Source organism: Antedon bifida, chromosome 4 (genome assembly GCF_963402885.1).
Source record: "Antedon bifida chromosome 4, ecAntBifi1.1, whole genome shotgun sequence".
Classification (NCBI taxonomy): Eukaryota; Metazoa; Echinodermata; class Crinoidea; order Comatulida; family Antedonidae; genus Antedon; species Antedon bifida.
In genome coordinates, this window is record NC_136229.1 from 9,865,819 (window position 1) to 9,889,836 (window position 24,018).

The 24,018-nt window shown below is 35.1% G+C and overlaps 1 protein-coding gene across 1 annotated transcript; it reads right to left on the reverse strand.

The window, feature by feature from the left end:
• Nucleotides 1–47: 47 nt before the first annotated feature.
• On the reverse strand, nucleotides 48–23,548 carry LOC144840081 (uncharacterized). The gene is made up of 6 exons (XM_078695744.1): nucleotides 23,441–23,548; nucleotides 7,298–7,499; nucleotides 7,083–7,201; nucleotides 1,642–1,833; nucleotides 950–1,154; nucleotides 48–730 (listed from the first exon to the last, which is right to left on the reverse strand). Exons 2-6 carry the CDS (start codon nucleotides 7,494–7,496, stop codon nucleotides 468–470), a joined length of 978 nt encoding a protein of 325 aa, XP_078551870.1. The 5' UTR covers nucleotides 7,497–7,499; nucleotides 23,441–23,548; the 3' UTR covers nucleotides 48–467.
• Nucleotides 23,549–24,018: the final 470 nt, after the last annotated feature.

Here is a 24,018-nt window from a genome sequence, read left to right on the forward strand (position 1 = left end):
TTCAATCTGTGTTTCTTCTTTGGCATTATGTGTTACTTCAACTGGCTTTTTAACAGATGCTTCCTCTTCTGTATTCTTCTTTTTCTCCGCCTCTTCGTCCTCTTCCTCCTCTGCTTTGTCTTGAGATTTTTTCTTTCCATCATCATTTGAGTATTTATTAAATAAAAAAACTGATGCAATAGTAATAATAATATAACATGAAAAACATTCTCACATTAGGAGCATTGAAAACCTTAATCATTGTTTGCCAGAAAGAGAATGATAAACCTCAAATCTGGTATCCAACTTATTAAGGTTAATTAGCACTCTCAAATTGGCCATGTGTATAAATGAGGAGAAACTATTTCAGCACATATTGTTACATAACATTTTTCAAAATTATATTACTGTAGATCATTATTGAAGACATACTTGTCAGTTCACCATAGTCCCTTGTAGTAATTAAATCTAGTTATATTCTTGTTTGCTTATAAGCAGAGTAAAACACTGATCGCGATAAAGATAGTAAAAATATGAAAAAAAATTCTATATACAGTATGTGGGTAAATATCCATACTATCCCCTTCTTTCCTATCATCAGAGTCATGATTTCCGACATGTGTTTTTCTACATGATGTACCACTTGCAATACCCCCAATGGAGTCACCGCTGTGTGGTTGATATGGACTTACTGTCTGGCTTGTGCTCATATTCGAAGGATCAATGTCATTGCGAGTTGTCACTAAATCTGCTGTAAAAGAAAATATATTTTGGTTGATCAACATGAAACAGTTCATAAAAAAAGAGAGGAATTGACATGCAAAGCATCATTGGTTTTAACTCAGTGTCAGATATAACTGGAGAATGTTTCCTAATCTACAGATACAGATTCATGGAGTACATTTTTAGCTGGGTTAATGAAACATTTAAGCACATCAATTTACAAGTTCAACTAAAATTTTAAACCTACTTGCAGCACCACAATGACTCCCATCTGGTGAAGGTGTTACTGCAGTATCCATGTGTTTCGGAGAATTACTGTCATCCCCCTTCACCTTCTTTTTCCTTGGTTCTCCATCAATCAAGCTACTACTTGGAAGTCGTCGCTTTAAAGGTCGGCATTTCTCAACACCTTTGTTGGCTACTATTTGACTCTGGTGAATGTCATTGCTGACCTGTAAATATTAAAAATAGAACATTTCATACATGTTATCACAACATATTCGGTTTAATTTATGTGTCACAAGTAGCATTCTGATTATAAAAACCAATGTTGTCAAATTTCTAAATTCATCTTTGACCTCTAACCTCAATTTGAATATTTTGACACACTGAAAAGAAAATGGTCATATCTTCGCAAAGCTGTGGTTAAATGAAATAATGTTAGTGTCAAATAGGTCAAAGATGAATTTTAGAAATTTGAAAACATGGGTTTTTATAATCAGCATGCTTCAAAAAACACAATGTTTACACTTTCCCCATAATTTGCACATGAAAACACATAGGGAACTTTTAAAAAAAAATTTTAAAAATGACTCCCTTCCAGGTTTTTGATATATTCGATGATTGCATTAAACTTAGTTACAGACGCCAATATCACATTTCTCCATACATATGTTTTGGTTTAAAATTTCTGCTTTGAATCTGTTTTTCTGCTACTACCTTTTCAACATATTTTTCATCTTTGTCTTCTGCATTCTTTTTCTCCTCCTCTTCGTCTTCTTCCTCCTCTGCTTTTTCTTTATCTTGTTTTCTTTCGTCACCATTATTCTTTTCATCTCCTCCTCCTCGTCCATCACCCGAACTACCAGAACTTGGTAAACTCAGATCGCAAGAATCACCACCTCCACCATTCTAAATTGGCATGTTTTAGTATTTATTTTATAATAACAAAATTGATGCAATGGTAATAATAGTATATGAAAAACATTCTAACATTAAGACCATTGAAAACCTTAATCATTGTTTGCCAGAAAGGGAATGCTAAACCTCAAATCTAGTATCCAACTTGTTAAGGTTAATGAACTTCACACAGCAGCCAATCAGCAGTCTCAAATTGGCCATGTTTATACATGAGGAGAAACTATCTTATATTATTTCTTTCAGCGAACACATAATAATGTTATAACATTTTTTGAAAATTATATTACTGTATTTAAAGGCCAGGTGCGGGCAAGAAATTTCTATTGATCAAACATTCCAATAATTATCGATCTATAGTTTCCCCTATGTTTTATATTTTTGTGGATTTTATTTGTGTTACACAAGCTTGTTTAAAATAAGCAGTTTTGTCTTAATATTAGTAAAAATATAAATATTTTTGCACATATGGCGTTTCATACGTGTATTACTTGAGTTTGGATACTCCGTCTGGGGAAACATGCACAAGTCACGTGGTTTGACACCAAGAATTCTTGGTGCATACGATTATCCAGTTGACTAGTTTCAGCTGCATGCCATTGGCTACTCACTCGTACGCAGTTTTAATATTCATATTTCAGAATTTCAAAGACTCAACATCTAAGACGATGCGCATGCGCTATGTTACGTTTAGACAATGTGTACTTGGGTACATTGATGCACCTGATGCCCTAGTAGTCTGGTAAACATTTGATGGGATTTTTCCCAAGAACATGAAAACTCGTCTTGATATGATAGGCTAGCTTCTCCGCAAATCAAACATTGAATGGATCATTTATTATGCGGAGATAATTTGATTTAATTCCCACCCAGACCCTGTCCTGTTCTGTGTGGTGATGTAGCCCTGTTGTGTACCTTATTGGCGTTTTATTTGGCAGGTCATACGTACGAGTTTAGTAGGCCTACGAAGGAGGCCTAGACCAGGACTAAACAATTAATAAACAAAACAACACGATTTTATATTTCAACAGTTGTTCAGTCTCGATCGTACATTCAGCACTGTACGTACTCGATCTTTTTCATTTTGAAACAAAATGATCATTGGTTGATTCGAAATCCATATTTACATACCGCCCGCCCCATATAGCCAAATACGGTATGATAACCTACGTCATTCTTATCGGATGTTTGCGGTCTGCAAATCGATTTCTATACGTGTTTCACAAGTCTGTATTTTCAGACAAAAATCGCGGTCGAAATAAGTAACCTAGCGATTCGCAAAACTGGCGAAAATTAATATCCATTCAAAAAACAAAACCATTTATTTATGATTTTATATTGATTAAGATGAACAAAACAAAGTAAAAAAAAAATTCACCAGGCTATAATAAAATAATATAGATTTATATGTATTAGGCCTAGATCTAGTGCTTTCAAATTGAAAGAGCTTCACATCGACAAAATAAAAAATACTGGATGTGAATGACTTTTTGAAAAAATTAACAGCATGATATGCGACCTTGATTTGACAAGTAAATAATAAAAGCTGATTGGCTATTAATGAAACAAAGGTCCAATCTCAAAGCGTTAGCGTTCACGATCTGGATAGTGTATACTGATCGGCCAAGTCAAGCGTTCTCATGCGATTAGTTAGACTAACGGTTAGCTCCCGATCTGGATTGCAACCCACCAGGCCTGAAAGACTGATTGTGGATCGTGATAAATATAGTAAAAATATGGGTGTAGCAATTATTTTCTAAACAGTATGTGGTAAGTATCCATACTAACCTGTTGATGTTTCTGCGTTGAACTTTTGTTCTCGCAACTTTTCTCCTCTTTCCTATCATCAGAGTCATGATTTCCGACATGTGTTTTTCCAATTAGTAAGAAAAAACACTGTAGAACCAAACCAAACAAACTAACAATGGTGTTGGTAGTTTTTTTTTTTTTTTTTTGTTTGAGTGCCGCTTACCTGAAAAATAATTCGTGCTCATCTATTATTATATAGGTGCTCAAGGAACCTTTATTTTGTCCTCATTTTTGAAGTAGATCTCGTCACTCTAGAGAGCATGGGCTATTGTCGGTTTATTCATGTAAGCTAGGCATGAAATATACAGTGTTACAGTATTTTAGAATGTTTTAAAAGATCATGGAAACAGAGATATTATTGTGAACAATTTAATATCATGATTGAAAATACAAAACAAACAAAAAAGGCTATGCCTACAAGCACAAAATACAACTTCAGCATGGATATAGGCCAAACAACCAGTTAGCAGAAGGCCAAGTTGCTGCTACAGTGTTGGCCTATAGTAAATTCCGAATTTGATGAACGGATTCTAGAACAATTAATGAAGTACAGAAAAAACTTCTGAGCTGTGATGAAGCAACAATTACTCTCGATCAAGCACTGAATATTGCCAGAACACAAGAAGCCACAGTAAGAAATGTGGGGATACTTCACCCATATATTCAAAACCTAAAACAAAGAGACACCACAGAGAAACATATGAGTAGAAATTGTGGCAGAGATCATCTGCAGTAAGGCAGACAAATTATCCAGCACGAAACGACGCTTGTGGAGCATTTAACAAAATAGGCCGCTGGGCCAAATATTTATCACCACAAAATTTACAAACACTGATAACAAATCAAGGCCATACCAGCAACCCAGAAACCAACAACGCAGAAAAACCGGCAATAACAGAATGCAGCATAAAAAGCAAAATATCGACTCCATAGGACAACAGAAATCTTTAAACTTTCTTTTAGTTTCAATGCTCCTTTAAGCATTCGTAACTCTTACAATTTCTTCTCCTTTAAATCTCGTTTGAAAAAACACCTGTTTCTCTCTCTCTGATTTTATTTCTTTTTATCCTTCTTTCATTGTAGGCCTCCTGTATATTTATATATATATATATTTATTTTTTATATCTTTGTTGATTTTGAGTTTTTATAGTTTATTTTGTATTTACTGTTTGTATTGTTTGAGGGTCCCTAATGATCAGCTGATGCTGGATGGACCACCCTCATAAAATATTGTTGAAATAAAATAAAAATAAAATGAATATGAAATGTATGATATATTTTCATTCAGCGTAATTAATAAAGCACCTTATACAAAACACACTGAAGAGCATTGCAACTCAAAGTCCAACTTGATAGCAGCCCCGGTATTCACAATTTCAATAAAAAAAATACTATGCCTCTCCGAATATACAGACAATTGTTTCCCGACAGAATTCACATAAATGGAAACCTTAAACCAGAATACCTGACACCAACAAAAACATGACTGCATACTGTACTGTATAATGGCTCACCGATCGAATGTCATGGAATAACTTATTTATTTATTTAGGTAAAAAAAAACATACATATACATAAAGCAGCAGAAGCTGAAAGTATTGCATTTACATAAAAACTGTATAAAAATAATTTAGAAGATTTAGCTACAATCTGGTTCTGTAAACACCATTCATTTAAATTATCAAGAAGTGATTGCATCATAGATAAAGAATAACAAACTAAAATGTTTTATACCAAGACAACAAATGGCAGGAAACTGATTTTTATGTCGTAAATGTCCCTGATAGTACAGTCCTAGGACTCCCATCTTGTGAAAGTTTTAACGTTATCACTCTACACTGTGCCATTAAATGTAATTTGAAGCCTTACACAGATAAACAATATTGCGGATGCACAACAATTATACCCATTTCAGTTTGATCGTATTGGAAAGTTTGAAAGTGAACATGTGCTAGTTGTTGATCCTATAACGTACCACCCCATATTGATGCACCATGAAAAGTCCCAATTACATTAAAAGATAAAATCAAGTCCGAGCTTGACAAAAAATGGTACAACAGGATGCACATGTACAACGGAAAATTGAAGAAACACTCGCATACGTCACCAAACCAAATATGAAGCTTGAGAATATGTCTAGATCTCAAACATCTACAGTAAACAGAGCGCTACTTCACCCATACCATAAGATTCCTACTGTTGACGAGATCAACCATAAGCTCGCCAAACAAATTGATTCGCCAAACTCAATGCAAAAGCTGCCTATTGGTCAGTGCAATTACACCCAGATAGCCAAAAACTAACCACGTTCCTAACGCCATATGGACGCTATTGCTTTAAAAGCCTCCTCTCTGGCTTATCGGTTAGTCAGGACATGTCTTCACTTTATGAAATAGACTTTTTAATTGTATATCCATCTTTGATTCATCAATAGTACAGTTATACAGTATATAATTGTATTGAAAGCAATATTGTAGTGATATCAAGTATTAAAGTACGACTATGGTATGTACATAACATACAAAAATGAGTAGGCTATAAAGTCCGTCCATGTTCACAGATTGTACCACGGCATGCAGATGCGATAACAAAAAAACGGTTCCTAAAATACAGCATTCTAGATCATTGATAATCCAGTCCAGCTATATTTTAGGCCTACACTTTCCAGAATATTATTTTCATATTTCATATAAATATAGGCGTAGAAGTGTATTTATGGTGTAATAGTTGATATGGTTAATTAAACGTACATGCTACAACAATCAGTGGTTTAAAAACAAAATATTTTTAATATGTTGGTATTCTGCCATTATTATGTGAAAAACTAATTCATCGTAGTCTGCAACAAGCTTTTTTGGCATGTTTTTTAATAGTTGGCCACACTGACCGTAACATGCACCTTTGGCCTACCATAAAAATATTAATCCATGACTTATAGACTCGCTAATATTTGATTACATATTTTAAACAATGTAGGCATATAGCTGATATCATCTAGAATGTAAATTTTAGGAAAACTGTTTATCACGTATGCATGCTGTGAAAAAAAAAATCCGGTTTATGGTTAGGCCTAGAAGAAATAAACAGCCGATTTGGAGACATGATGTACGTACATACAGCAGGCCTACTGTAAATATTTCTGCAGCATTACATGATAGTGATGATACCACACAATAGGAATTTTTATATACAGTAGAAGTAAAGGTATAGAAGGCTTAATCTTTCAAATCTTTTAAGCATATGTTTATCAATATTGAACAATAATGAGCTCTGATTGATTGTGTACACAATAATACACATAAGCAGAAAGTTAATGTTTTGATTCATTACTCACTATAAATTAGCATCCACATTTTCTTAAGGGGGATGGGTGATGGTGGCAATGATTTATTTCTATATTTAGGTGGTAATTGTTGAAAAAATGTAACTCATACCTGTTTCTGCTGCGTATCTTTGTTCTGGTAACTTCCTCCCTTAGTTCTTCTTGGGATGCTCTTGCTTGATATGTACAGAAGTTCTTTTTCAGATGCATCAGTACGACCTGTTACTATAACTGTAAAAGAAACAAAATGGTGGTGATAAACAAATGACACTAGAATAATATAAGCGCTAATGACTTTTAATATATTCTAAAATGACAAAACTGTACCTGATTCAACAATTTCTGATGATACTTGTTCTTCTTCACCGACACCTCTTAATTGTCCTGGTTGTTCAGGAGTTTCAAAAGTAAGTTCACTAGGGAGTGACTGAGGAGTGCTCAGTTTGGGAGAAGATTGTTTAACTGATTGGTCCAACATAATGTCCGGAGGACGATGAAACTGGCCTGTAAAATCTACAATTGCCATTTTCTGTAAAATATAAGGTACAGATGAAAAGTTGCCAATATAATAACTTCCAATTTTAAGAAGAAATATCAAATCTATACATGAGAATGTTCACTGTTCAGTTATTGTGAATGTACTAAAATATGCTGAAATTATATTAATAATAAAGCAAAAAAAAAAGAATATTCTTTTTTTTGGCAAAACTAATCTACCTACTAAAATAAAAATCCCACCAGCTAGTAGACTTTGAAACTAGTTTTTTTAAATAGGAATTTTTATATGGTAGTAGGAAAGGCTTAATCTTTCAATTCTGTTTAATTCATTCTTTTCGTAAAAAAAAAAATTGCTTGCTTGATAGTTAGTAACAATAATAATATCCTGGATTTATAAAGCAGCTCCTCCAAAGTGCACATATAAACTGAGAAAAAAGCACAAACAGTACAGAGCAAAGGTTTGTTAGTGGATTAAAAAAATAGTAAATTTTGAGCCCTGATGAAACATGGTATTTCTTAGCATTGACACAAAAATCACACTAAATAAATACTAGTGCCTAATCACAGCCTCATATCACGGCGCTGACTACTGGCTTTAACCAGTTCCTTTACAAAGCATTATATGACGTTAGAGTCGCGCAACGTAAGTTACGCGCGATTTTATGAATTTCAATGATTGATCATAGATTATAAACCAAAAGTCATTTTGTTTTGACACTTAGTGAAAATTTAAGTCATATCAAGGGCAAACTTTCTATGGATTAAAAATGACATGTTTCACAAGAAGTTACGCGCGCACATGCATTTAAAATTTAAAAATGCGCAAAATTAATTTCTAATCAACTTTCTACGCTGATCATGACATTTTAAACATGTCAAAAATTCCCACGCGCGCGAAAAAAAATTATGCGTAAGGTGCGCACGGAGCATGAAAATCATGTGTTTTTTTCTTGAATTATGATTTTACAGCCTTTCTTAGTCATTTTAAAAAAGATTTACATCATTTCAAATTAAAATGACGTCATACGAACACGTTGATTTAGACCATTTGCGCGCGCAAAAGTGACAACATATTGTCAAAATTAAGCCTATTTTTAATCTATTATAGCTCCTCAGGATCATCCACGACCCCCAATTATTTTAATTTAATATGTAAGCAGACATGTTGTAGATATGAATTCATGCAGAACCTTTACCACTCGGATGTTATGACGTCATCGTATGGCCACACGAATGTAAAAGGATTTTTTACTCTTTCGTTATTGCTCATCAAATTCAACAAAGCGCTTCTCGGTTATACGTATTCCATTTCCCCCAAAATATTAATATTGTCTACGTTAATCAACTATCTTTCGCATGAATTAAAAATATTTTAATTTTTATGACGTCATCATGTCTAAAAACGTAAATAACGTGGGTCACTTATTTTCATCTTTACAGTAAATTTCAATCTGTTATAGCTCGTCAGAATAAAAAGTGATAATCATGATTAAAACGTTTTCTGGAAGCTATTGGATTGTAGATACGAATTGATGTGAATATTTTGCCAATCAGATGTTGTGACGTCATCATATTTCATTTCAGAACATTTATTTCTCTTCTCTTTTCTATTAACAGTGTTTGTAAAAAAACAATTTTAAATAAGAGAGGCGAACCCCAGAAAGTGTAAACTTGTGGTGGGCTGCCAAAAAATAAAAAATATCAAAAAATCATAAAAAAAACCAAAGTAAACAAAAAAAACCGATTGAAAATATCAATGAAATTTGAATTAATATTATTTAGGATTCAGTGATTATATGTGGATAATAGATGCCTTTTTAGCTTAAAAGTGAAATGTTTTTTTGTTGGCGATTCAGTTATGTGTTTGGGTAAGTTGTTCCAATATTTTGGCCCTGAAAACTGAATGTTATGTTGGAAAGATAGTGTTTTGTGTAATGGAATATGTATTTTATTTGAGGTTCTTGTGTTATGACTATGATAGTTGAAATTGAATTTGAACAGGGGTCGAAATTGAGCGGGGATTAGGGAATTTAACCAAGAGTATACAAAAATACATTGTTGAAGGCAATTTATATCGTAAATTTTTAAAAGGGAAAGGGATGCAAACAACGGATCTGAGTGGGCTCTTGGAGGCGAGTTTGAAATGTTTCTAATACATTTTTTTTGTAGTAAAAGAAGTTTGTTTAGGTACGACGGATAAGTGTTCCCCCAGACAATATTGCAATAGTGGAGATAAGGAAGAATAAGGGAGCAATATATAGTACGAAGGATGTTTTGAGGAATAAATGCTGAAAGTCTAAAAATAATACCAGAACTTTTAGATATTTTGTTTTCGATTTCGTTAATATGGGCTTTCCAGGTCAATCTACTATCTAAATAGACCCCAAGAAATTTTGTTTTATTCACTAATGGTATTTGGTAAGTGCCAAACTGGAGTTGGTTTGGGCATCCTACTAGTGGTTTGGGCGAATTCCGAAAAATCATAAAATTGCACTTCTTAAAATTTACGGAGAGCTTGTTTGCAGAAAAGTAATCAAGGATGCTGGGTATGCTATCAATGGTAACTTTAAGGAGCGAGTCTAAATTTGTGTCAGTATATAGGAGGGTGGTATCGTCTGCATATAAAAGGAATGAAAGTAAATTTGAGGATCGGTAAATATCATTTATATATAGCAAGAACAGTAGAGGGCCTAACAGGGATCCTTGAGGGACTCCACATGTAATGGGTTGGAGATCGGATATGGATTGTTTAAATTTAGTGCATTGGTAACGGTTGGTCAGATAACTTTTATAAAGATTATACGCAGGGCCACGGATTCCATAATTAAATAATTTTGTCATTAGGATATCATGGTCTATTGTGTCAAATGCTTTGGAAAGATCGATAAAAAGGCCAATTGCTAATTTGTTTTTTTCAAATGCTTGTACAATCTCGTTTGTTAATTTAAGAAGTGCAATAGATGTGTTATGATCCTTACGGAAGCCAAATTGATTTTTGTATAATATGTTATTCTGCTGAAGAAATGTATATGTTCTGTCATAAATAAGACGTTCAAGAATTTTGGAGAAGATTGGCAGTACTGAAATGGGGCGGTAATTTCCAGGGTCGTGTTTATCACCGGATTTGAAGATCGGGGTAACTTTTGCTAACTTGAGACTATCGGGAAAGAAACCGTTTGATAAACATAAGTTAAAAATATAGCATAGGGGATCTGATATTTGATGAATAACTTGTTTGATAATAGATGGACTTATATCATCAATGCCAGGGGATTTGTCATTTTTGAAATTTTTAACTAAGTCGATTATCTCATCGCTGATAACAGGACTGAGAAATATAGAATTAAGGATAGGAGGGGGAAGATAAGTTTTATAGTTTACATTAGAAGTATTAATGTTTGATGCGAGATTAGGCCCAATATTTACGAAATAATTATTAAAGTGGTTGGAAATGGTAGTAGGGTCATCTGTAAGATTACCCCCGCAGTCAATTACAGATTCACCGTGATCACTCACTACACGTTTTTTAATTAAGGTGTTTATAATTTTCCAAGTACCTTTAATGTCATCTCTTTTTTGGTAAAATTGATCTTCATAATAATCCTTTTTAGCTTTTTTTATTACAGAATTTAGTTTATTTCGAAATTTTTTGTATTCAATTATATTTCTATTAGTTGGGAATTTTAGAGATTTAGAGTACAGTTTATGTTTATGTTTGACGGAAGTAATGAGTCCATTGGTCATCCAAGTCTTAAGTTTTTTATGTTTATTAACCCGATCTTCAAATGGAAAATGCTTATTAAATAACTGTTTAAATTTTGTTTCAAAGGAGGAAAATGCAGGGGTAGGATCGTCAGTTAAATAAATATCGGTCCAAGACACTCTCTCAAGTTCTTCTCTAAAGTTATTTATGGTGGTGTTATTGATCTTACGAAATGATTTTGGGGAATTTGGGCATTTGTCGTGTGAATTGGTAGAAAGTGATGTAATATTAAAAATTGGTAGGTGGTCACTAATATCGCTGTAGATCAGTCCATTAATATTAGGGAATTCAATATTGTTGGTAATTATGTTATCAATTAACGTTGAGGAGGTTTGTGTAATACGGGTGGGTCTGTGGATTAAAGGAAGGAAGAAATTACTAAATAGTAAGTTGACAAAGTGTCTTGACTGATTATTGGACTGATGTTTTAAAATGTCAATATTAAAATCCCCCAATAAATAAATATGTTTGTTTTCACTGGACAAGTTGTTTAATAAGGCGTCAAACGATTCAATAAAGTTATTTGCATCTAAAGAGGGGGCCTTGTAGATGACACCAACAATAATACTTTTCCCAGATTTTCTTTCAATTTCGATAAAAAGTGATTCGTATACGGAACTATCAGATAGTAGATCGACCCTTTCTTTAAATTTAATACCATTTCGGATATAAAAGCCAACACCTCCACCAGCCCTCCCAGGTCTGTTCTTATGAATAAAGGAATAGTGTTCAATTTGTGCTAGGGGATTATCATCCTTTAACCAAGTTTCTGTAATACCAATTACATCAAAGTTATGGTTAAGGGATTTTAATAATATTTGAATGTTATTTATATTATGTAGTAAGCTTCGGGCATTGATATGGAGGGAAGAAAATATTTGTTTATGATTGTCACTTTCACTTAGACAGGCGATTTGTTCAGGTTGGTAGTATTCACAATTTGTTTGGCTGGAAGAAAAAAAATAGGAATCTGGGTTGAGATTTTGTTCATGTTTATCATATGATGAATAAGGATTAAAAATTTGATTATCTAATCGGTTTTGTTTATCATTGTTATTTCCAGTAGGTAGGTTCATTTGGTTTTGTTTACACAGACACACACAAAACTAAACAGGAAGGTCGAAACATGGAGTAGACTAGCGATGTAAACAAAAAAATTATCTTTAAAGGTCACTTTAAAATGTGAAAAATTGGAAACAGTACTCTTAGTAATAATAATAACTGAGTCATAGAGAGATATACATTTATATTAAGTTCAACAAACCATCAAAACCGGTGTCAATGGAGTACACCAGCATTAATGGTGAGGTGAAATAAATCAATTGTTCAAGCAAGATAAAACATTGTTCAGGATACAGTAACGGGAACCAGTGCTGTAATGTAATAAAAAAAAAAAAAAAAAAAACGTCTGTAAAGTAAAAAAGTTAGTATTTAATTTGAAGAAGTTCAGATTTTGTCAAGTTCAGTTAGTGAAGAAATAGAAATAATTACTTCCCTGTCGTTCTTGTCCACTGTTGCCGAAATTCTCCCATCTATTGACCAAACATTTTTTATTTTTGGGTGTTGTTTGGCCTTAGCAAGTAGGTTACGCTTCATCAGAGTCAGGTCCTCTTGTATTGAGATACCACATCCTTTGAGCTTCCTGCGTGCAGATATAACTTTCTTCCTACTCCTGTAGGATGTAAATTTTACAATGATGGGTCTGGGTCTGCGTGCATTTCCATTCCTGGGTCCGGTTCTATGGGACCTGTCAATATCTAGATTGGTAATATTAACTCCCAGTTTACTGCTTGCTAGGTCAAGTACGATTTGGTCTGTATCGTCTTGTTTAGTTTCAGGTATTCCAAACACTCTCAAACAATTTCGCCTTGAGTATTGTTCTAAGTCGTCAATAAGTTCACCTTGTTTTTTTATCTGCCTCTGTATTTCATCCATAAAGGAATTTTCAGACGCAATGTTGCATGACATATCAGCCATTTTATTCTCACAATCGAAAATTTGACTTTCCAGGTGGTCGAGCCTATCCATTGTTTTCGCCATGATCTTGTTTACAGACCTATTAATTGCATCGGCGAAATTATGACTTTCGAGGGCTACGGATACTTGTTTGCTTATAAGATCAGCTATTAATGGACCTTCGAATGCCTTCCTAACGCTGTCCTCAATAAATCTGGCTAGATCCGGACTACTTATCACGTCAGACAATGCCTTGGAATGTCTTGTTGCCTTGCCTGCGTTAGTGGCGGGAGCTTCCTTTGTGTTGGTAGCCATGAGGCTAGCTCGAATAGACACAGAGTTGAGGCTAAAAAACAGTAGTAAAAGTACCTTAAATGCTCCAAAACTTATATGTATCAGTATAATATGTTACTTAGCGACCAGATAAGCGATAAAAGTCAAATTATAACATCGGAATTAGCCTCAAACTTAAAATGAGGCCAGTTGAATTCAAAAAGTCATATTTTCATCTCTTGCGTAAAAGTTCATTGCGTTTAAACGAGAGCGCATCTCACTTTTACGTGCCCAAAATTCTTCAAATTTGTTTTAATGTAAATTTTTAGATAATTATCTTCTAAAATTGTTATCTTTATATGTCAATTTGATGATGTCATCGTGTTAATAATTGGATTTAAAAGATGGGTCTCGTAATTTTGTCTATGCTACACTGTATATAACATATACAGTTTATTCTGTAAAATACTGTAATATGGTGTATGCTAGTGCTACATAATAGGTACAATTCAGCACTGTAAACATATTTATTTCATGTCATAGGATGGCATAATAATTGTCGAGGTTCATATAGTTAAGTATGTGCATGTTGCGTTTGCGCGGATAACCCGAACTCGTCAAAGTGACGAGTTCAAATCTAGTCATCTTTGTTATTCTTCTTTCTTTCCCGGAATTTTGTTCGCAGCGTATCTCTAATTATGGTCAACATAAGATTGCATAACTTTGTCATAAGATTAACCTGTAGCTGTAGATGTGCAAGAAATTTCGTTATATGACGTTAGAGTCGCGCAGCGTAAGTTACGTGCGATTTTATGAATTTTAATGATTGATCATAGATTATAAACCAAAAGTCATTTTGTATTGACACTTGGGGAAAATTTAAGTCACATTAAGGGCAAACTTTCTATGGATTAAAAATGGCATGTTTCACAAGAAGTTACGTGCGCACGCGCATTTAAAATTTCAAAATGCGCAAAATTAATTTCTAATCAACTTTCTACGCTGATCATGACATTTTGAGCATGTCAAAAATTCCCACGCGCGCGAACAAAATTATGCGTAAGGTGCGCACGGAGCATAAAAATCATGTGTTTTTCTCTTGAATTATGATTTTACAGCCTTTCTTAGTCATTTTTAAAAAGATTGACATCATTTCAAATTAAAATGACGTCATACGAACACGTTGATTTAGACCATTTGCGCGCGTTTTAGTTGCAAAAGTGACAAAATATTGTCAAAATTATGCCTATTTTTAATCTATTATAGCTCCTCAGGATCATCCACGACCCCCAATTTTTTAAATTTAATATGTAAGCAGATATGTTGTAGATATGAATTCATGCAGAATCTTTACCCCTCGGATGTTATGACGTCATCGTATGGCCACACGAATGTAAAATATAGGATTTTTTACTTTTTCGTTATTGCTCATCACATTAAATAGAGCGCATCTCGCTTATACGTATTCCATTTCCTCAGATATTTTAATACTGTCTAGGTCAATCAACTATCTTTCGCATGACTTAAAAATATTTTATTTTTTTATGACATTATCATGTCTAAAAATGTAAATAACGTGGGTCACCTATTTTCATCTTTACAGTAAATTTCAATCTGTTATAGCTCGTCAGAATAAAAAGTGATAATCATGATTAAAACGTTTTCTGGAAGCTATTGGATTGTAGATACAAATTCATGTGAATATTTTGCCAATCAGATGTTGTGACGTCATCATATGGCCAGTTGAATTCAAAAAGTCATATTTTCATCTCTTGCGTAAAAGTTCATTGCGTTTAAACGAGAGCGCATCTCACTTTTACGTGCCCAAAATTCTTCAAATTTGTTTTAATGTAATTATTTAGATAATTATCTTCTAAAATTGTTATCTTTATATGTCAATTTGATGACGTCATCGTGTTAATAATTAGATTTAAAAGATGAGTCTCGTAATTTTTATCTATGCTACACTGTATATAACATATACAGTTTATTCTGTAAAATACTGTAATATGGTGTATGCTACATAATAGGTACAATTCAGCACTGTAAACATATTTATTTCATGTCATAGGATGGCATAATAATTGTCGAGGTTCATATAGTTAAGTATGTGCATGTTGCGTTTGCGCGGATAACCCGAACTCGTCAAAGTGACGAGTTCAAATCTAGTTTTCTGTATTATACTTCTTTCCTTCTGTCATTTTTGTGCGTCGCGTTTCTCAAAAACGTGTAAACAGAACATATCGTAACTTTGTCAACATATCGACATTTACGTGAACTTGTGCACCTCCTATTTTTGAATGACATCAGAGTTGCGCAACGTGACTTACGCGCAATTTTATGAATTTCAATGATTGATCATAGATTAAAAACCAAAAGTCATTTAGTATTGACACTTAGTGAAAATTTAATTCAAATCAAGGGCAAACTTTCTATGGATTAAAAATGGCATGTTTCACAAGAAGTTACGCGCGCACGCGCATTTAAAATTTCAAAATGCGCAAAATTAATTTCTAATCAACTTTCTACGCTGATCATGACATTTTGAGCATGTCAAAAATTCCCACGCGCGCGAAAAATTTTACGCGTAAAGTGCGCACGGAGAATGAAAGTCATGTGTTTTTCTCTTGAATTATGATTTTACAGCCTTTCCTAGTCATTTTAAAAAAAATTGACATAATTTCAAATTAAAATGACGTCATACGAACACGTTGATTTAGACCATTTGCGCGCATTTTAGTTGAAAAAGTTATAAAATATTGTCAAAATAATGCCAATTTTGAATCTATTATAGCTCTTCAGGATCAAAAATGATAATCATGATTAAAACGTTTTCTGGAAGCTATTAGATTGTAGATACGAATTCATGTGAATATTTTGCCAATCAGATGTTGTGACGTTAAATAAAAAAAGTTGTATTTTCATATTTTGCGTCACATTTAAAAGAGCGCGCATCTATATTTTACGTATTCAAATTTCTTCTACACGTTAATATGTTGTTGCTGAGATAATTATCTTCCGTAATTGCTATATTAGTGTTTCATTTTGATACCGTCACCATGTTAAAAATTGGAATAAATGGCGGGACCCGTAATTTCACCTATTCTACACTGTATGTAATATGTATACAGATTATACTGTACAGTATACTGTAAATAGTATATGACACAAAATATACAGCATTCAGCACTAACAACATATGATATTCTTCAGTTCAGGTCATAATGCCATAATCTTTTTCTGTGTGCAATATTCCAACGTATGACGTGCACGTGGCGTTTGTCGAGCGGATAACTAACTCGTCAAATTGACGAGTTTCATGTCTAGTTGTACTTGCATTAAAATAATCTTCTTCTTTCTGTACACTTTTTGTGTAACAATTATCTCAAAAAGTTGAATGGCAATGATCGCAAAAATTTCACAATGTCTTTCAAATACTTTACCTTAGTCCTAATAGGCTTTTCAGCGTGATCACTCATCCGTGACGTCATTTATACGCCATTTTGTAAAATCACATTATCAATCATATCTCCATAATTCATTATCACATATTAATGAAATTCACTCCACGTAAACTTCAGGTCAAGGGTAATAATATTAGCATATAAAAACGCATGTGCACGTTGGGTCATGTGCGTGAAATCGCACGTTAAAAATTTAAAAAGCTCAAAATTACGTTTTGATCAATTTAGAGCATGAATTAGGCCATTTGCGTGTTTTAAAAAATTACTGCGCAAAAACATGTTTTTGCGCATGCGTACATAGAAAGCGTAAAAAATACAATTTTTTGTACAAACTGCATTCTACTCATCTTACTTGGTACATTCACCAAATTTGAGTCCATTTTGACTTAAAATAGTGCTATACGAGAACGTTAAAAATGACAAAATGCGCACAATAATTGTACAAAAGTGCTAAAAATGGTAAAAAATAAGGCATTTTTCAAATGAAAATAATTCTTCAGAATGCACGGTGACCCCCAACTTTTTTAACTTATTATGGAAGCCAATGAGTTGTAGATATAAATGTATATACACATTAGACGTACAAAATGGTATGACGTCATCATTTGGCCACATGAATTTTTAAAATAGGGGTTTTTCCCCTTTTGTCATAGACCACCATATTCAACAGAGCGGAACTCGCTTATCTGTGATCGATTTTCTTTTAATTTGTAATATATTCTACCTCAACCAATTATGTTACTTATGAGTTGCCAATATTTTCAATTTGGATGACATCATCACGTCTTAAAATTTAAATAACGGTGGTTACGTAATTTCACCTACAATGTATAGTTGAATACCTTACAGCTCTTCTCAATTAAAGTTGACCTTGATGTTTATAACTTATTATGAGAGCTGGTGAAATGTAGATTTGAATGCATATAAAAATTAAGCCTATCGAATGTTAAGAAGTTATCATATGGCCAGTTGAAGGTAAAAAGTAGTTTTTTCATCTCTTTCGTCAAAGTTATACACATTTTAAAGAGCGCGCACCGCGCTTCTACGTACCAAATTTTCTTTCAATTGTTATATTTTATTGCTCAATTCATTATCTTTTGATATTGGTATCCACAAGTTTATTTTGATAATGTCATCAGTGCCAAAAACTTAGAACATGATGTGTGTCCGTAATTTCACCAATGCTACACTGTATATAGATATACAGTATACTGTACATAATGTGATATGACATATAATAGGCACAACTAAGCACTATAAGCGTATAAAAGGATGGCATACATCAACATTTTCCGATCGTATGTTAACATACGTGCATGTTTAAAAAATATTAATGTCAATAAATTTATAAAAATGATCACCTATAATACGTCAAAGTGACGAATTAAATTCTAGTTGTATTATTATCTTTGAAAATCTGTAATTATTAAATTGATCATGATTTAACCGGTTCCAGGACGATTCGGCCCTGAGACGATTCGGCCCGGGACTATTCGGCCCGCTTTTAGTGGGATGATTCGGCCCACTTTTAGGCTGAAACCTCCCACTTTGTGGGCCGAAACATCTCACTTTAGACCAAATTCATATTCATTTTTTTGGGGTATTTATCAAATTTTTAAAGGTGTTTAACAATCCGTATTTTATTGATATTGACAATGTTGATATAATATATATAATAAATTACTAAAAAAACGTAATTTTATATTCAATTTATTACTTCGAAAACCTTGTTTATTTTGTGCATTCGCCAAGCATCTAACAGAGGGCGTAACTTGTTTACATTGTTCACATCTGTGATAACCTTCTATTTGCTCATGCAATACTGGGATGTGACACGACATCCAGAGTCTTTGGCATTGGAAAACCAGTGGCTCTAAAAAAGCTCAAGTCATCCTTATTTCCGACAACAGGCTACAGTCTTCAGACGCACACAAGCCACAAAGGATGACATCGTGGTAGCTGGAGAGAATGCTTTAGTGTGCCTGTACAATGGACGACCAGGAGAAACGTTGAATGCTCTTCGACTCCAGCATTTCTACAAGAAGGTTTCATCTAGCACAAATTTTGTACAACCTCGCATCTTACCGCCAACTTCATCATCAGCTCAGTACCACAGCCAACATACTTATCATCAAGTTCAGCAATGGAGTGGAGTCGATTTGTGTGCTGAGGATTGGGGATGGAAGTTAGGTGATGGAAACATGATCCCTCTACACACAGACTTAAAGCTAGCACCTGAGTATCTCCTGGAAGCAATCAGGTGTAACTGCAATAAAGGATGCAATACACGACGATGCAGCTGCATAAAATATGGTCTTCCATGTTCGCCTGCATGTGGTGAATGCAAAGGCTTGCATTGTGCTAATGGGAATTTACAAGAAAGTGATACTGATGAAGTTACATCTGAGTCCTTTTCTATTTGAATATAGGCTATACATGTTGATACTAAAATCGAATTGTCAAGAATCATTAAAGAATGATAATATACCGATAATGGATTTCAATGAATGCAAAAGTCAATGACCTTATGACCCCTAGTTACGTAATAACTGTTGCATTAATTAGTTTTAAATGTATACGAGTAGGAAATGTGTTTTATACACATTGGTACGAAAAGTATTTAGATGATTGTAAAACTACGGGTTATACAGTTTACTCCATACCACAAACATTTGTAATGATTACTTTTCATCAAGAATCATTTTCAATACTGTAACAATAATCATAATGCATTTTAACCATTCTTCTGGTAAACATCAATTTCATATGTCCATATGTACAGGAAAACACAATTTTCATCAAATTCATCCAAAATTATGGCATATAATGACATTGAAGTTTACCGATACTTTATGAAAAATGAGTTTTTGTAAAAAGGTCAATGACCTTTGACCTCTAGTTATGTAAATAGCTGTCATTGTTTTGGAATGTATATGAGTACAAAATATATATTCTACATATTGGTACTAACGTTATTTAGACGATTATAAAACTATGGGTTATACGCTTAAATTGTTATTGATTACATTTTATCAAGAATCATTTTCCAAAAAAAAGCCTACATAATTTAAATATAAATTTTTCTATTTAACATTAATTTTCATATTTCATATGTTGATAGGTACAGACAATCGCAATTTTTATCAAATGCATCCACGAAAATGGCATAACACATTTGTATATTACTTTTTTAAGAAAAAAATTGAGGTTTTTGTAAAAGGTCAATAACCTTTTGACCTCTAAAAACGCAAATAACTATTGTATTCAAATAAAATGAACAGCGATGGCCAGGAGTTCAATAACTGGCGGTGAATAAAAGGTAACTGATATGCCGATCAAATAACATGCCGCAAAGAAAAAAAATTGCGAGAGAATTCTGGAGCGCGTGTGAGAAAGACTTACGCGTCCGACAATCGTAATACTAGGCCTAAAATTAAACTTTAGCTAATACAGTATGCTTAGCCCTAACCTAGAGGCCTATGCAGAAAATAATTTAATCAATTTTTATATAATAATAATTGGTGTAATATTTTAATAATGATACACTATTCATGTTTTAGTAGGCTAGGTATATTACGATTTTTATTTATTGTTGTCCATGTACGTACTAATAAACCTGGCGCTAGTTTCCTTCGCTTGTATTTGTAGTTGTACTCCAAATTTGATAACTAGCTTTATCGTGTGAATACCACACATTAGAAGTATACCTCATGAGTACTTTAATGAAACTTGAAAGAATCACATAAAAAGTAACAAATAAATCCTTAAATTAATGATTTTACAGGCGTGTTCCTTGCACACTGTTCGCGAATTTCACACATGTTCAATATTTTTGTTTCTACGATAATAGAGGACTAAAACTCAGTGGAATGCGTCAATTTCTCATGCATTTATTGGTGAAAAACATGTTTTATTTCAATATATTTGTTAATCTGTCAATAAAAATACTGTAATAATGTTACTGCTGATACTGTAGGCCTACTGTTCTGTTTTCAAAGAATAATAATCGATCCTAAATCAACATCACTACCTAGCCTAGACCAGGACATCCTACTAAGGATATTATGATGAATTGTTCTATTTTATTCTTTAAAAGATTAACGAAACCGTGTACAGTATCAACAGTAACATTTTTCCTTACTGACTGACAAAATCTTCACCAAATAATGCGTTAAAAATATAGATTCCACAGAGTTTTTAGCCCTCTAACTAATTTTGCTCTTTTGACGTTCCATAGAAACCAAATTATTGAACATTGAGTGTGCGAAATTCGCGAACCGTATGCGAGAAAAACGTCTGTAAAATCACCAATTTAACGGATTTATTCTTCATTAAAGTAGGCCTACTAATTCTAAGGTGTGGTATTCACGATAAAGCATGGTTAACAAATTTCGAGTTAAAATACAAGGCAGGTGCAAAAGGGAACTAGCCTACTAGCTAGGCTACTTCAATTTCGGTGATTTCCTGCCTCGCAATTTTGAGAAATGATAAAATGATGCCTCGCATTTTTTGATGATGGCAAAACGATGCCTCGCATAAAATTGTGACTTTTTGCCGCGCATTCCTCGCTTGCCTCGCTGCCTCGCACTTTGTTACTGCCCCAATACAAGATGAAGGAGGAACAGTCACAGTGTGTACCGTATATTTCGGTGTATAAGTCGCACCTGTGTATAAGACGCACCCCCTAACTGAGAGTAAAATATCGGTATTTTTTATATCGTCGATGTATAAGACGCACTTTATATTTCATCAAAACAATGTTTTTTTAAATTGTAATCAATATTAATTGTAATAATATATTTTGTTATATCTACAACGGCGTCCTTTATTTAGGTTTTTTCTTACCTAGGCTCGGCCGCGCCCAGCCTCAGAGGTTCTAGGACACCTCCTAGACAACTAACCCCCGGACAACTACTACCCGGACAACTACCTCCTTAGGACAACTACCTCCTTAGGACAACTACCCCCTTAGGACAACTACCCCCTTAGGACAACAACCCCCTTAGGACAACAACCCCCTTAGGACAACAATCCCCCCGGACAACAATCCCCCCGGACAACAATCCCCCCGGACAACAATCCCCCCGGACAACAATCCCCCCGGACAACAATCCCCCCGGACAACAATCCCCCCGGACAACAATCTCCCCGGGACAACAATCTCCCCGGGACAACAATCCCCCGGACAACAATCCCCCCGGACAACAATCCCCCCGGACAACAATCCCCCCGGACAACAATCCCCCCGGACAACAATCCCCCCGGACAACAATCCCCCCGGACAACAATCCCCCCGGACAACAATCCCCCCGGACAACAATCCCCCCGGACAACAATCCCCCGGACAACAATCCCCGGACAACAATCCCCCCGGACAACAATCCCCCCGGACAACAATCCCCCCGGACAACAATCCCCCGGACAACAATCCCCGGACGACAACAATCCCCCGGACGACAACAATCCCCCCGGACGACAACAATCCCCCGGACGACAACAATCCCCCCGGACGACAACAATCCCCCGGACGACAACAATCCCCCGGACGACAACAATCCCCGGACGACAACAATCCCCCGGACGACAACAATCCCCGGGACGAAAACAATCCCCGGGACGACAACAATCCCCCGGACGACAACAATCCCCCGGACGACAACAATCCCCCCGGACGACAACAATCCCCCCGGACGACAACAATCCCCCCGGACGACAACAATCCCCCCGGACGACAACAATCCCCCCGGACGACAACAATCCCCCCGGACGACAACAATCCCCCCGGACGACAACAATCCCCCCGGACGACAACAATAACCCCGGACGACAACAATAACCCCGGACGACAACAATAACCCCGGACGACAACAATAACCCCGGACGACAACAATAACCCCGGACGACAACAATACCCCGGACGACAACAATCCCCCGGACAACAATCCCCCCGGACAACAATCCCCCGGACAACAATCCCCCGGGCAACAATCCCCGGACAACAATCCCCTGGACAACAACCCCCCGGACAACAACCTCCCACCCCTCGGACAACAACCTCCCTCCCCCGGACAACAACACCTTCCCCCCCCTCCACACCGGACAACAACACCCCCAGACAACCCCCCGGACAACCCCCCTCCACCCCCCCCCCCCTCCGCCCCCCGGACAACCTCCCCCGGACTACTACATCCCAGACAACTACATCCCAGACAACTATCCCCCGTTTCAATCGTAAACGTTTACAAATGAAATTTTATCGGAGCGCCTAAAACAGCTCCATAATGAACAAATCTTTTTATGTACAATCTGTATGGTGAGGCATTTATGTTCGGTGTATATAAAGACGCACCCTTTTAATTTAGAGGTCAAATTTGCATGTCAAAAGTGCGACTTATACACCGAAATATACGGTAATTTGGCAATTGACTCAAGCACTTGACAAATCTGTGCAAATACAATGTCATTAGGCCTAACATTTTACCACTTTTAGTAGTTATTTACTGAACAACAACTTACCTAAAACTATGCCACATTTAATTGTAGGATCCTTAATAATTGAATGTAGATATCATCAAAGACAGTGTATCAGGCAGCCGGCCCGGCACGCGCCCGGTACTGCTGATTGTCTTTCTTCAGTGTCTGATCTAATGTCCAGTAATGTAACAGCTGAGCTGGTTATAGAGGGCGATATAAGAGTTCCGACAGAGAACACACATGATTTTGGGGATAACATCAAAGAATATCTTTGATAACATTTTCAATGGAGTGGAGGATAGACCTGATTCGGACCATCACGCACCCTCAGTATGAGGATAAAGTCCGCAATAAAGTGCCTTCAATTTAAAAGCCGAATAACCAAGAAAGTGGTGGAAAGTTATTCAAATATTTCTTTTCTTACAACAAATTGTTCATGTAATCCCTGTTTCTTTATTTTGTAATTAAGAATAAATAAACTGCAGCCTTGCACATGTTTTTGTCTGACACGCGACTCGCTTATGGTTAGACGGTTGTAGAATTTGTCCATTAATCCATGGTCTGTTGTCAAATGAAATTGAAAATTAATGAATGAGGTGAGAACAATCCCTGACAGCTTT

Bases quoted from the DNA above. Each gene is read 5' to 3' on its own strand.
- LOC144840081 (XM_078695744.1), bottom strand. From the start codon at position 7,496: ATGGCAATTGTAGATTTTACAGGCCAGTTTCATCGTCCTCCGGACATT. The intron at 1,834-7,082 runs GTATGAGTTACA...ATGCCAATTTAG, and splicing joins AAGATACGCAGCAGAAACAG to AATGGTGGAGGTGGTGATTC. The intron at 1,155-1,641 runs GTAGTAGCAGAA...TAATATTTACAG, and splicing joins ATGAAAAATATGTTGAAAAG to GTCAGCAATGACATTCACCA.